This window comes from Notolepis coatsorum (assembly GCF_963971535.1).
Source record: "Notolepis coatsorum genome assembly, chromosome: 3".
Taxonomy (NCBI): Eukaryota; Metazoa; Chordata; class Actinopteri; order Aulopiformes; family Paralepididae; genus Notolepis; species Notolepis coatsorum.
In genome coordinates, this window is record NC_140167.1 from 25,663,952 (window position 1) to 25,679,103 (window position 15,152).

At 46.9% G+C, this 15,152-nt stretch overlaps 1 protein-coding gene across 1 annotated transcript in view; it reads left to right on the forward strand.

Moving 5' to 3' along the window:
- Positions 1–15,152, forward strand: part of col12a1a (collagen, type XII, alpha 1a) — a 105,042-nt gene that overhangs the window by 75,631 nt on the left and 14,259 nt on the right. Inside the window, exons 49-56 of the mRNA XM_084311126.1 lie at positions 605–643; positions 789–927; positions 3,019–3,161; positions 4,223–4,332; positions 11,395–11,553; positions 12,360–12,437; positions 14,116–14,202; positions 14,824–14,877. Of these exons, the coding sequence (XP_084167252.1) occupies positions 605–643; positions 789–927; positions 3,019–3,161; positions 4,223–4,332; positions 11,395–11,553; positions 12,360–12,437; positions 14,116–14,202; positions 14,824–14,877 (809 nt within the window). The remainder of the gene's footprint in view (positions 1–604; positions 644–788; positions 928–3,018; positions 3,162–4,222; positions 4,333–11,394; positions 11,554–12,359; positions 12,438–14,115; positions 14,203–14,823; positions 14,878–15,152) is intronic.

Genomic DNA, 15,152 nt, shown 5'->3' on the forward strand with positions numbered 1-15,152 from the left:
AACCTGGCAGTGCTGTTAACGAGGCGTTAACGATACTGCGCCCTTGCAGTAGAGGTTCGATTTTTAAGAGCTGGATCTGTACATAGTTTTGGCCTGACCTGCCAAGTAAAAATTAAGTTATTTGACAGTTACTTTGATTATGGAAACCTTGGGGAAACCCTAATTATGAGATGGCAGGTCACCTGCAACAGCAGTCACGTAGCTCTGTTTGAGAAAAAGCCATACGCAAACAGCACTGGGATCATAATCATTCCCTTTTTACAAATGATCGGGTGAATATTTCAACGCAGCGCTATCAGCGCGACCAAGGTATTGTAAAGCCAAGCCGACAACATATGTTTTGAGGCTCTGGGTTGAGACAATCATTTGACTTCTTCTAGGTCTATGGTATTTTCCCCCAACCCTATCCTAATGTGGTCGAGCATTACTACTCCAGGCTGGGGAATAACCAGCCAGTTTGCACCTGAACCCTATACTGTTGCTTCCCTCTGAGCCGGGATCTGCTCTGTCGGAGGAAGTCAGTCATTAGGGAAGATTGATCATAAACATGTATAGTCTTACATCAACGTGCTTCAGCTAATTACAACTTATCTTCCCCCTTCAGCTTGTCCTCTGATCTACATCAATGGCTTCACCACACCTGGTAAGCAGATACCATCGCCCACCGTACATCCTGAGCACATAGCCGACGGCTACTTTTATCGCCCTCAGGTGTGTGTACTAACCTGAAGTAACCCTGTGTTGTTGTTGTTGTTGTTGTTGTTGTTCTCGTCGTCTCTCCCTCCCAGGCTTCAGGATGCTAGAGGCCTTCAACATCACGGACAGGACGTTCGCCGACATGAACGGCGTGTCCATGGAGTCCGGCTCCTTCAATAGCTACATCGCCTACAGGCTGCACAAGAACTCCTTCGTCAGCCAGCCCACCAAGTAAGAACCCGGGAGCTGGGGGTCGGGGGTCGGGGTAGTGGTTGGGGTAGTGGTTGATGAAGGCAGGGATGAGTTTGTGTGTGTGTGTGCATGTGTGAGAAAGAGAGAGTGATAGAAAGAGAGAGAGAGAGAGAGACAAGAAATTTTTACGCATGAATACGCATTTGTATCCGTGTGTGGCTCTTTCTGTTCGAGTTCCCAGTTCTGTTGGCCTCCTCACTCCTCTCCCCTCCTCCCCTCTCCTGTGCACCATAATCCTACCCAGGCCAAAGTCATTATTCAAAAAGATCCTCCGTGGCTGCCGTAGCCCGCAGTCTCCCCGGTACTTTATGTCTTTGCACATCTGTGAAAGCGTGTGTTTTTTCCCTGCTTGTGTTTCCTGAATACGCATTTTGTATCCATGTGTGGCTCCTTCTCTCTCTCTCTCTCTCTCTCCCTCTGTGCGAGTTCCCAGTTCTGGGGAGTTGGCCTCTCCCCTCCCCTCCCCTGTAATAATCCCACCCAGGGCAAAGTCATTATTCAAAAAAAGTTCCTCAGTGGCTGCCATAGCCGCCAGTCTCCCCAGCACCCCACTGGCCCCCGAACCCCCTCATCGTTGTTTGTTGTTGCAGCTTGTAGAATATGAGGTGTTAGTCTGGAGAAAAAATTAAATAAAGATTCAGAGTCTGATCATTAAACAGTCCCCGTGTCGCAAGGAGAGCGAACAAATCACCCTGCGAGGTCAAGAACTTTATAGAGCCCCATTAAAATTGCCTTTAGGCGATTGCCGAACCGCTGAAGTATTTCTAACTCCCAGGCATGGTTAATTAGTCCATAATGATGCATCGTTTGTGTGCGTGGGCTAATCCGCCGGCTTAGGGCGCACAAATGGAACCACTTGGAGCCACTGTGAAGAAAGAGACGGAAAATACTTTCAATATGAGGGCAATTTCTGCGCGGAAGAACTGGCAACCGTTTTCAGGTTCGGCACTCTTGTGTGACAGGAGGGCTTGATCTGGGTTTTTGTTTTGGGGGGTGGTTTAATGGGTTTGGCTTTGCATTGCCAGCATTGCTCTACTTCTCTCCAGCACTGGCCCTTGGTGGGTTACAATGGATCTTGTGTTGCAAATTGGCTTACTTCTCCCATTGTCACCCAATCAACGGCTCGGTTGGCCGTTTCAGATCCAGGTCCAAAATATCTTAATGTTAAACTTATTTTACATGAAACCATCTGATTTATTTGGCTCAAATGGGGAGTTATTTCAGTTAATCTTAAACAGACTTGAACAGTTTTTTTTATTTGATGATGAGTAGTTTATTTTCGGGTCTTTGTTTGATTTCCTTTTTTTATTTTTGAGATATTGTAATCACAACCTGCAATAATGCCAGTGCAAGACAATGGGGGCCCAAATCATGTTTCTGAAGAAGAACAATGGAAGACTGTTTCATAACATAGTTTTTTTATTATTTTTTTATTATCTTTTTCCCCTCCTCTTTTTCCGATTTTTCTCCCATCCCACTGTTAGTCGTTATGCCAATTCCCAACTCCGTTCCTGGTTGTTGCGCACCCCCCCTACTGTTGGTCCGAGAGGCCGGAGACTATCACATGCTTTCCTCCGACACATGCGCAGCCAGCCGGCAGCCAGCCTGGCAGCTCAGATTCTCACTGGGAGAGTGTAACGTGTGGGGTCACACTACCTCCCTCCAGATCCTTCCTTCGCTGAGCAGGCGCCCCGACCGAACTGTAGGAGTATTTTTCTGTTTACAACGCCCAGGACCCACCCATCAGCTTTCCCACCCTCTAATACTGCCAATTGTATTAGTACGGACGACCAGCCAAACTGAAAAAATGTGGAGAGCTGGCTTCGAACACGCGAACCCAGCGTCTCCAGCATTGGTGGTGAGTGCCTTGCCCACTGCACCACCTAGCCGCCCCTTCATAACATAGTTAACTTCATAGAAGGACTTACAATAGGATTTGTAAATGTGTGCAGGTGAAGGGAAGCACCCTCTCAGCGAGACGTCAGTGACTGACGGTACTCGGTCGTGCAGACACTGTACTGTGTGTTCCTACAATTCTCTGATGTTTGTGTGTTTCTTTCTCCATCACAGGGAGATCCACCCAACCGGTCTTCCCCCATCCTACACCATCGTCCTGCTCTTCCGCCTCCTCCCCGACACCGGGAAAGAACCCTTCGATATCTGGCAAATCGCCGACGGCAACAACAACCCTGAGGTCGGGGTCACGCTCAACCGTAAGTCCCCCCAAATCACGTTTCAGGAGCCTCAAGTCGGACGAGTGGAAGTCATTGTGGCCGACCCAAGAGCTGCACGTCCGCGCTGATATTTATCAAAGGTCTAGGAGGACTGACCTAGGATCAGACTGCTCTGGTCACAAGGACCGCGACACTGGTGTCAGATCAGCACGTCTTTACTTTTTGAGATGTTGATAAACACAGGCCTTTTTCTCTTCCCGTTCTTTCACTTTTCACCATCTCTCTCGCTCACTTTCTCTCTCTTTCTCTCTACCTCTCTACCCCTCTCTCTCTCTTTCTACCTCTCTACCCCTCTCTCTCTCTCTCTCTTTCTCTTCCTCCCTCTGTTCTGTTTTATTCCCTTTCGATTTTCCTCATCCATCAGAACGTCTGGTGGAACGAACAGGGCCTTGGCGGGCCGTTAATCAGTCACGGGGCGGCAGACAGAGAAAAAGGTGGACAGAAAATGGAAAGACCCCGAGGTTTTTTAAGCCACCGAGCCTTTGAACGTGATTCAGATTCGGATAATTTATTGTCACGTCAGGAAATACTTTACGGCGTCCATGAGTGAAATTCTTTGGTCTCGGTTCCCCCTGAGCCGCGCAGCGGCAACATCAATAAAAATATGATGAAATGCAAGAATAGTAGGAAATAAAAACACCAGTGATAAATACGAGCAATAAAAGCGCCGTGCAGTATCAGCGGGAGACGACTCAGAATACGACTCTAAACTTAGTACAGATCTCAGATCTCCTCTATCATCCAGTCCACACTGGGGCGTTCAGGATTCACTTTGCCGCTAGCATTCCTTCACCGTGCTACAGGAGTTCCTACACGGGTTGCTCTGCCAGGCATCCGCTAACACACGTGTTTCAGATGTGTCCCGCTAAGCCCCCTTCTCTCGGCCTCCCCTTCTCTCTCCCCTCCCCGCCGGCCATGTGTTGGCTGGTGCGGCCCTGCATGTGCTGTGTGCGTGCTAGCGCGTTATAACCCCCCAGGCCGGCAGGTATTCATCAGGGCTCCTCTCTTCTTCCCCCCCCCCCCCCCCCCCCCCCCCGCAGCCTCCAGCAAAACCATCGCATTCTACAACAAGGACACCCGAGGAGAGATCCAGCGGGCCACCTTTAACGAGGACCAAGTGAAGCGGGTCTTCCATGGGAGTTTCCACAAGGTAAGAAGCGCTGCGTGGCACAGTTGCGGTGACTATTTGAGGTTGAGAATCCCGAGACTGTGCGAGGATGTAAATCGCATCAATGTGAATAGATGAATTTGACGTGATGGCTTGAGTGCTAGCAGATCCCACTGTGCGTGATTTCAAATATTTTTTATTATTTTTATGTGGTCATCTGTGCTCCCTTCAAATGTAATTTCTCTCTATGGTTTGGTTTTGATTAAGATAGATTGTGTATTGCGTTTACGGTCATCACCTCATCGAGGCAAAGATCGGGAGTGATGGAAAGATGAAAGATCAAAAGGTGTGTTTTGACTGGTGTGGACATGTCTGTTGCTATAGTTGGTTTTCCTTTGCGTGACCTCCGCACCTCATCTAGTTTGGCCGAATAACCTTTTAAGGTGATGATCTTACATTCGATGCCAAGAAGGCAGTCGGAGGTATCTCATTACCCCTCACGAAAAACCAACTCTATCCATCTTGCAGCAGTGTGCTGGTCTGATGCCAAAGTAGGCTGTGGCTCTTTTTTTCTTTTTTTTATGATTCTGCGTTTGTTTGTTTTAGACCAAAGGCAGTTAATTTGATGAATGGGACGAGGAGGTTGTAAATATGCTCACAGAGAGGTTGGGAGAGGGAACCCGTGACCTTGAAGACCCGACGCAGCATGCAAACCGTTACCGTTAGCCGCGGGTGGTTCATGCGGTTGCTCTGATTGGACGTCGTCCTTGTGGTAATTGAGCAACGAGTTCAACGTGTCATAGTGGTCAGTTGTTGTATTGGATCAGCGTTTGTTTGGGTTTAGCCTGGTTGTGATGAATTAAGTCCACCGCACGAAGGAGACCGGCTAGGTTCTCGTCTGCGCAAAAGGGAAAGGATTAGATCATGTCAGGTCATCTTTTCAACTCGATGAGCTGTGTTCTTTAAAGGCCCAATCTGTAATCCAAATGTAAACAAATGGGTGGCCTCACCGCAAACGCACAGAATAGGAACGGAGACATGTTTTGTTTTTCTACTTTACTGGCTGTGCTCTTGGTCCAAAGGCTAACAATAGATAACAGGTAAATATGTAAGGGATAATCAAATAGTAGGTGTGTGTTATACGTTTTTAAGGCACAGCGTGGAGGTGAAGACTCCGTGTAACGCACACCTTATTCCGCTTATACCGTGGTCATTTGCCAACGATATAAAACTTGAGCCAAACTACAATCAGAAACCAGCATTCACCCAGACCAATGGTATAAGAGTTTTTAATTGTACTTGATGGATTTTGCGCCAGTAAAAGGTTTGTTTACACTGGTTTGTAAATACCACGGTATATATATGTTTATATATCTGTTTCATTTACAGATCAAACTCATCCAAGGCTGTATGAGAATATACACCGTGACCACACTTACATGGTCAAATCCAGATCGGGGCTTTAAAACAACGGCTTCTGAAACAGAATCCAGCTCCATTCCTAAAGTTGTAGGAGTGTGGTGTGGTTATGCTATTAGTCGATGGCAGCACGCCTAAAGAGATATACAAAGAGTGGATTGAGTTATTACTACCTGTCAGGCCCCTCCATCTTCTTAACACTGATATGATAGACTGCCGTGTCCTCTCTGCCTCGCACGCTGGAATCTGAGCATCAACTCCCATAGGGGCTCACTTAGTGAAAACAGTTAATCAAAACCAAAATTACTGCCATCCATCACTCAGTCCAAACCTCTTCATCCCGGGTGAGATAACATTGTCTGTGCTGGTGTTATTGTTTAGAAAACCCTATTGTTCTGTTCGAATCCAGCTCACAGCTCCGGCGTTGTCACCAGCTTGGCTGGCCGTTCACACTAATACAATTGGCTGTATTAGAGGGTGGGAAAGCTGGCGGGGTGGGTCCGGGTCGTTGTAAACAGCGACTCCTACAGGTAGTGTGATCCTTCCACACGTTACACCCTCTCAGTGAGAGTCCTCGCTGCCAGGTGAAAAGAAGCGGTTGATTGGCTAGACGTGTGTCGGAGGAAGCACGTGATAGCCTCCACTCTCCCAGACCGACTGTGGGGGGTAAGTGCGCAGCGACCAGGAAGGGGATTGGGAATTGGCATAACTACTAACATTGGGATGGGAGAAAATCGGAGGAAAAAGGAGGGGGGAAAAAGATTAAAAAAACAAAAAAAAAAACTATTGTTCTCTCCCATAAGGATTTAGACTGCATTAGGGCCTTACATGCCGAGCCTAACGATGTAACAGGATTTTCTAGTTCGGATCCCAGTGCGGAGGTGAAAAAACAAACTTTACTTTACTTATCAAGGCAGGCGGGAACCAAAAGCAGCCTAGCTGACGCCACTAACATCAGGATACAGAAAACATGGACCTACAGATACACAGCAACACGCCACCTGCAGGACAGGCACCGGAACAGCACCACAAGACCAATACTGACTAGGGATGGGGGACTTAAATACACAAGGGGCAATCAGGGAAAAGGGGCAATAGCTGGGCAGAATACACAAGGGGCAATAATACACAGACAAGGAACAGCTGGGAAGACAGGAGACACGACCAAACGTGAGAAACTCACTGGGGACATCTGCCGGAGAAGAAAAATACAAGGAGAGAGAGAGAAACACGAAACAGACAGAAAAACTAGAGAGACAGACAGAGAAACAAGAGAGAGAGAGACAGATAAACAAGAGTGACAGACAGAGAAACAAGAGAGAGAGACAGAGAAACAAGAAGTAGACACAGACAGAGAAACAAGAGAGACAGACAGAGAAATAAGAGACAGACAGAGAAACAAGAGGGAGAGACAGACAGAGAAACAAGAGCGACAGACAGAGAAACAAGAGAGAGAGACAGACAGAGAAACAAGAAGGAGAGACAGACAGAGAAACAAGAGAGACAGACAGAGAAATAAGAGACAGGCAGAGAAACAAGAGGGAGAGACAGACATATAAACAAGAGAGACAGACAGAGAAACAAGAGAGACAGACAAACAGAAACAAAAGAGAGAGACAGACAGAGAAACAAGAAGGAGAGACAGACAGAGAAACAGGGGCTGGGTGTCACAACTGTGACAAATAACCGTGAAATACATTGTTTGTAAAAATACAGTCTCCCAGGGACACAGCAGGGGGTAAAAGAAGACCCCAAATGCCCTTTCTTCCTGCTCAAAGCAGCGCTGAATTATATAACAATCCTCTGTTGTGTTCCACTATTTTACGGTTGTGGCGCATGAACAATGAAAGTCTTAAGTATATTTTTTACACCGACCCAGAACAGCCTGAGATATGCTAGATTGATTGTGTGTGTGTGAGGGGAAAAGGACTGGTTCTGATGTAGCCACGGGAGGCATGTCCAATTGCATGCAATTTGGCTCCCAAGAGGAACAATATGCCTCCTATTCTGTCCAAAGTGCAGTGTTTTCCTCCTCCCAGCGAAGTCATTACGCCCTGTTTCACCCCCGTAACCGATGGCCTGATAGGACATCAAACATCGTCCCCACTTCCTGATGTCACAGGGAGCCACTCGAGGACGTACTCACAGTCGCGGCCAACGTGACTAATCAGTAATCAAAGGCTCAACTCTGCGGCTGAATGAATGGGACCTTTGGTAAAATGTTGGGTTAGGACAGGAGTGGATGACAGTGACATGACCAACATGACATCACCGTCGCTCTAGTAGTTGGATGCCACCCTGCGGTGTATGTTGTGTGTGTGTGTGTGTGTGTGTGTGTTTAGTGTGTGTGTGTGTGTGTGTGTGTGTGTGTGTGTGTGTGTGTGTGTGTGTGTGTGTGTGTGTGTGTGTGTGTGTGCGTGTGTGTGTGTGTGTGTGTGTGCGTGCGTGCGTGCATGTGTGTTTGTTTACTTTAGCCTGTGGCCAGTGTGGTGTCTCTAGTCTGACTGTACCCTGGGTGGCTAGTCTGCTGTGGTCAAGTCGTCTGTTCCATGAGCTAGCAGCAGCGGGCTCTGTCGCGGTCTAACCTACCTGCTTATTTGCTGCTCTGCTGAACGAGTGCCACTAACTGCCGCTGCTGCTGCTGTGGTGGTGGTGATGTGTGCTTGTGTTTTCAGTGGCTTCCCCCAGTGCTCTGTCCACGGCTGTTACTGAGTGACCTCAGCGTGTGTGCGCAAAACACCTCACCGGCTAACGGTCGAGGATTGTTACAAAGGCCAGCTGGGCTTTTAACGTCCGGAACACCATTTACAACTCGGGGGGGCGAGTGAAAACAGCCAAATGTTGACCAAAAGTATTGAGTTTTACGGACTATCTCGGTACATATATCTTTATGTACTGTTCCTGTCAAAGGTTAGAGGCATTTTACAGTCGGGTGTGTGTCAGTACGGGTCAGTCGGTTTGCAAACGGTTAAACCGTCGAGCTAAAGTGGAGCCATTCTGAGAGCTCACGTTTTCACGTGAACCCCTTGCAAAATTAACATTAACCGACACTAAACGTAATTCCTGACCCCCATGCTTTCATTTGAATTTGCCAAGTGTTCAAATATATAGGGGCCCACTTCGTACACTTTTAATAGCCCAACCTTATGCAAGGAAGCGCGCACACAGACTTTCCTTTTTGCTATTTCTTCTCCAGCCCATGAATAAAGACTAATACAAGGTTGGGGGAGGATCGGGGGTCCCCCCCCCCCCCCTCCTGCTTCAGCGCTTGTGGATCATGTGGGAATGCTCTTAAGAATAGCTTCAGCAGACGCTGTGTGACTCGTTAGCACACCGGGGATTCCCTGTACGCCCTCGGATGAGGGGGGATGGGGGTGGTCTACGTTGAGAATTCGGGGGGGGGGGGGACTTTCCTCTCAGGAAGACGTGCTTTCTTTTCTTTCCCCTTAAGTCGGCGTGTCTTATATGTGCCATGGTGTTCTCCTGTGTTCGGACTACAATGGAAACACGGTTGTTTGTAGAGGTCGTCGCCCCCTGTCCCAACGGGGCAGGTCGTACTCCAAACTCAACACAAACCTTTACTGTTCTGTGAGACGTCTTGAACCCTCTCTCTCAAACTTTCCTTTCAGGAATTGGATTAAGAAAGGAACGTGCCAGTATATGCAGGGGCTAATTGAGACAGAGAAGGGGGCGGGGGGGGGGGGCTGAATAGAACGCTCCAAAGAGCCAAGATCGCTTTATGATGCTGGCTCCTGGTACATCGTGGGTCTTAATGGACACTTGGACCAGCTCGTTGACTACAGTCTTTGTATTCTCTCTTTATGACTGCATTTCCTCTTCGATTCTCTTTCTGTTAAAGAAAGTCTCCTCTCTGACCTCGCCAATAGTTAATGGCCCAAGAAACCATACTAGAAGCACAGGAAATGAAATGGGGTCGTTTACTGACCAACTGCTCGTCGGAAGCCAATGGAAGCAATATTGCATTGTCCTCGTCCAGATTGGACATGGGAACTTGCATTCTGGACCGATAAAGTGAAATTGGTCAATCCATGCATGTGAATTATTCATTACATGAGTTCCTTTGAACTGAGATGCCCTTTTTTTAACGGAGTTTCCATAAATCTTTATTTCCTCCTGGCTTCGGTTGAAGCCAATACGGTATCTATGTTGCATTTCTACGCAGAGCGGGACACATATAACCACCTTGAGATGTGAGGCCAGCCGTGGAATACTACATCCTCGTAATTGTGGCCGTAAAGCCATCAGTGTTCAGCAGTAATAAAATGGAGGATCAGTAGAGAGACCAGAGCCAAGAACAATAAAATGAGTCAAGAGAGTCTTGATAGACGGGAGCGAAGAAAACAGAAGCCTGGGAACGTACGCAGAAGAATATTTCACTCTAGTTTTTAATTCAGAATCGAGAGTGAATGTCCTGTGTCCTTTCAGCACGCAGCGGAAGGAAGCCACCTCACTTTTACAGCCGGTATCATCAGCCGAAGTAGAACAGTGAAGTGAAGTAGAAGTGTAAACCGTGAACGACCATCCATGGAAGCTTTTCCAGTGACTACATATTTTTCCTAATTGTGTTTACTTATTGGTCAGTGAGGTAATACATACATACATACACATCATTTGAGTTATTTTGGTAAGCCCTCAGAAGCATCATGGTATAATATGTCGGTGCCAGAAACCCCGGGGCAACCGGCACCCTCTCCATTTGCGGTCAGGCCAGATAGTCTGTTGTGTTGCCAAGGAAGTCAACTGTAATTTTTGTGATTGGTTGCCAAGAGCCGTGGCCTAGCCTGTGGTTGGCATGGCTCCGTAGAGAAAAATGTTAGCTAGCTTTTTTTCTGACAGAAAGAAAGCTTGACGGGAGCCGTTCAGCAGGGGGAAAAACTGCAACTGTGACGGTAAAGTATGGAAAGTGTAGCACTTTTGATGGCGCACCGCAAATCCTATCATTTAAAGATGTGGTATGGGGGTTCGCAGGGCAGGAAATCTCAAACGTCTGGCACCTTGTCATCGTCTGTTGTGTTACACAGTCACGAGCGTATTGCTTCAATCCTATATGGTGTATTTCCTTTTTTAATGTTCCATTCATTGGTAAAAAATAAATAAAAGAAGAAAAATACATCTAACATGAGGTTTTTTACCAAAGCACTCACCATCCTTGTGTAATGTTAGAATCTGTAATTAACGTGATTGTTCAGAGACGAGATTGGCTAAACACAATTCGCAAGAATACAGTGATTATGTGAAATAAAAGCATCTGCGTAACGTCGGTTTGATGGCATCGTGCATCAGATGGGTTCACTGGGGTTATTTATACCCTCATGGTTGCAGTATCTTAAATAATGACTCCTTTAATGGCCAGGCGTGTGCGTCTTCCAAAGAGAACCTGATGCCAAACCAGGCTTGTCAAAAGCTCTCAGTACATTCTCAATACTCGTCGCCAAGCATTTGTATCCCAACAACGTTGGCGGTGGTAGAGGATTGAGGAGGATTAGAATGTTCTGTTTAATAATTGCACCCCCTCCCTCTCTCTCTCTCTCTCTCTCTCTCTCTCTCTCTCTCTCTCTCTCTCTCTCTCTCTCTCTCTCTCTCTCTCTCTCTCTCTCTCTCTCTCTCTCTCTCTCTCTCGCTCTCTCTCTCTCTCTTTCTCTTCCTCTCTCTATCCTCCCACAGCTCCACATCACTATCTCGCCCGAGAAAGTCAAACTGACCTTGGACTGCGTAGAGGTGGCAGAGAAGCCCATCAAGGAGGCCAACAACATCTCTGTGGACGGCTACGAAGTGCTCGGCAAGATGGCCAAATCTGGCGGCGGCCAGAGGCAGTCGGCCACCGTAAGTAGCAACCTGTTCATAAAGCAAAGGCAGAAAACCGTTTTGGAGGAGCATTACATGCAGGGCCGTTTATAGCTTTTTGGGGGCCCCTATTTTGTGAAACTATGGTGGGGGGATTCCAAACCCTTTAAGCTGGACATGCATTTAACATTTAAATGCATCAATCTGGTGCACTTTAAGAGGAAAAGAGGCTAGATCCGTGAAAGAAACGTACATCCTTTTTTCTCACAAATTCAAATCAAACATCTCAAGTTGACCCCAGCAATGACAGAAAATGATAATAAATAGGAAACAATGGGGCTCCCCTACATCAAAAATGTCAGCTACTTATGTATTATTTTTTTTTATAGAGAAACGCCCACTTGCCGATAAGCAGTAGCCTATCGGTTAAATTGTTTAAGCTGATGATTTGTTACATCCCTACAGGATATATATATATATATACAGTATACAGTGTATTGAATGCTTTTTTTTAGGGGGGCCCCTGGTGGCTTCGGGGGCCCTATGCAATCGCATACTCCGCATATGGCAAGAAATGGGCCTGATTACATGTGTTGTTTAGGCCTGAGCAGTAATACTCTAATCTCCTTCTAGCCTCTAATCCTGTGGAGATGCACGAGTAAGACTTCACAACGCCAAGTGACTTATTGTTGGAAGGATAAAAGATCCCATCTCTTTGTCCCATCTCTCCATGGGTGTCAGCATACAAATGGGAGCCATTTATAACCCCCCCCCTCTCTCTCTCACTCTCTCTCTCTCTCTCTGTCTCTCTGTGTCTCTCTCTCTGTCTCTCTTCTGTTGCGTAGTTCCAGCTACAGATGTTCGATATTGTCTGCAGCTTGAGCTGGACCAGCCGAGACAAATGCTGTGACCTGCCTGCCACGGTAAGAACGACCTTTGACCCCCCCCCCCCCCCCCCCGCCAAGAGTCTTTAACCCAGGTCAATTAAATGTATAAACAATTCAAAATGCAGCTTAATATTAACCGCAAATAATAATAACAGGAAAAAGAAACAAAGTTGTATCAATAGAAAACAACCGGAGGAAGACCACTCTCACTCTGAGCGTGTCGCAGCGCGCCAGCGGCCGGCCACCCGCTCCACACCCGTGTACGTGTGCCTGCAGGCCCGACCGCACCCGTCTGCAGACACGCCTGTTCCCCGCTAGCATCAGGGAAAACCAAGAACTAAGGATGTTCTGATCGGATCAGACGGATCGCAAACGGGAGCCAATCGTGGCATATTTGAGTTGGATCAGTTTCGTCGTAAAATTTATTGAGAAAATCCTTTTTTTATTTTGATATTTTTTTTGCTATTCAGTTACCAAGCATCTCCGACCTACAGTGGGTTGGTTTTACTAACTTTAACCCTTTCACTGCCACACGACAGCCGGTTAACCCTTTCACTGTGACAATACAGAAGGTTAGCCCTTTACTATCACACAACCGACGGCGACGCTCCATCATTAGCATCATTAGCTCCGCGGATGTCGGTTGTGTGATAGTAAAGGGTTAACATTCTGTCGTGTGGCAGTGAAAGGGTTAATCTACTTGAAGCACTGTGCAGCTGTATTATCTAGGAAAATACTAATATTGGATCGAGTATTAAATCGGATCAGGGCCAAGAACCCAAACCTCCACATATCGGCGCAACCTGATTTAGGTTATAGGTGCTAAACTTGATATTTTGCATTCTTGCTCTCACACACTGAATCCGCTTCAACGATAATAGAGTGCATTCTTGGACAGAGTAGAAAGACTAAGAATAATCTTTCTCTGCTTGTCCATCAACCGCCATTTGGACTGTAGTAAGAGAGTCTCTGCACTGACTCATACATACCTTCCAGAGGCCGGAGTCATTCAAATATGTCCACATGCCGCTATAAAGTCATTATTCTTAGCGCAAGGCTGAGAAATAGGCTGCCGTTTGAAAATTAAATGATCGCCTTGGCAGAACTGAATAGAACATTGTATTCCTTTGTAATTTCACTAAATTGAGTCTCATCCCCGACCCCCATCGCATTGCACAGTAAATCACAGCACGCTCATCTGTGATACATCAACTACCGGCATGCATGCGCAATTAGCCAATTGCAAGTAATTTGTACTGTACATCATTTGCATGAGACATTAATGCATCATGTCAACGGTGACTGCGTTACGTAACCTGTAATGTCAATTACTCATTTCCCCCCCGCAAAATGGTCAAGGTCTTTCGTTGTCATAAAGGATTCTTGTCCTAAACCCCTACTATACAGTACTGGCCATGCAGGCTCCAGTCACTTCTCACTATGAGCCACTGTTCTGTAATGGATTCAGCAGGCTTTTTCTGTGTCGTTTCCTCCTCTTAGTCTCCAAGAAAATGTCAAAGGCACCGTCTGTTGCCAGGCCAATGTCACTCATTTGCATCAATAATTTTAACCTTGACTTGCTTACGTTTGCCGGCTGCCAGGCCTGCTCACAATTTGTCACGATATGTCCAAAGGAATATAACAGCGCCACAGTAAAGTCCTAATATATTTTCCTCTTTTCATATCTCCCTTTTCTCTTCTCTTGCCATTTCAGAGAGATGAGGCGAAGTGCCCGTCCCTTCCCCACTCCTGCACGTGTGCACAGGACAGCATCGGCCCTCAGGGACCTTCCGGACCCTCGGTAAAGACATTACACGTCCACTCCGCTTGTCTCTCCTCACCTCTCCTCTGCCTTCATCTGTCCTCGTCTGATCGCGAAGGCCCCCTCAAACAAAAAACACTTGTGTTATGGTGATGGTGATGATGATGATGATGATGATGATGATGATGATGATGATGATGATGATGATGATGATGATGATGATACTACCATATTTTCTTCTGATGATCTAGAAGACAGAGGGGCATAGTGTTACAATACCATAAGATACTACGGTCTTTTGATTGCCTGCTGTACAGTTTAGAGTTTGGAGCCCGAAGAGAGGGGAGGACATCCCTTATTGTTTTTCTTTCCCTCGGAAGGAGTATTCCAGAGGGGGGGATGAGACCAGCGGTATGCAATGAAGTGTGGGCTATCAGATTAGGGAGAAGTGTCAAAAGATAAATGCCCTGATGGAAAAAACAATGGCCCAGAAAAGCCTTGAAGAGGAGTCTGGAATATGTTCACCCGCTAACCACACTGAACCCCAGTGAGGATTTCTGATGGCTTTTGGGGTTTTCTGGGGGGCCTCTGGAATCTCTGCCTCACGTTGTGGGGATACAGCGCTCAACTATCTGACTCTGTCTCCTTTGCCTTTACCAGGGAAGCCCGGGCACCAAGGGACCGCGAGGAGAGAGAGGAGACAAGGGCCCCGGCGTAAGTCGAAAGCTTAAATCACTTTTAAGCACCTTCTGCACTTCAACGCTAGTTTTTTCATGGTTTTCTTTTGCATTATAAAGCACAATCAAGGTTAATTATCCGCCGTGCAAATCATTTCGAACCACTCCAATAACCCGAGTTAAAACTCGCTTACAGTACGTTGCCGAAACAAATCCGCGCTTGTGCGCAAACAAAGGACACAAATCAGTTGTATTTCAAAAGCTATTACCTCTGAACTCTGAGTCCTGCATTAGCATGCACCATCAGACAAG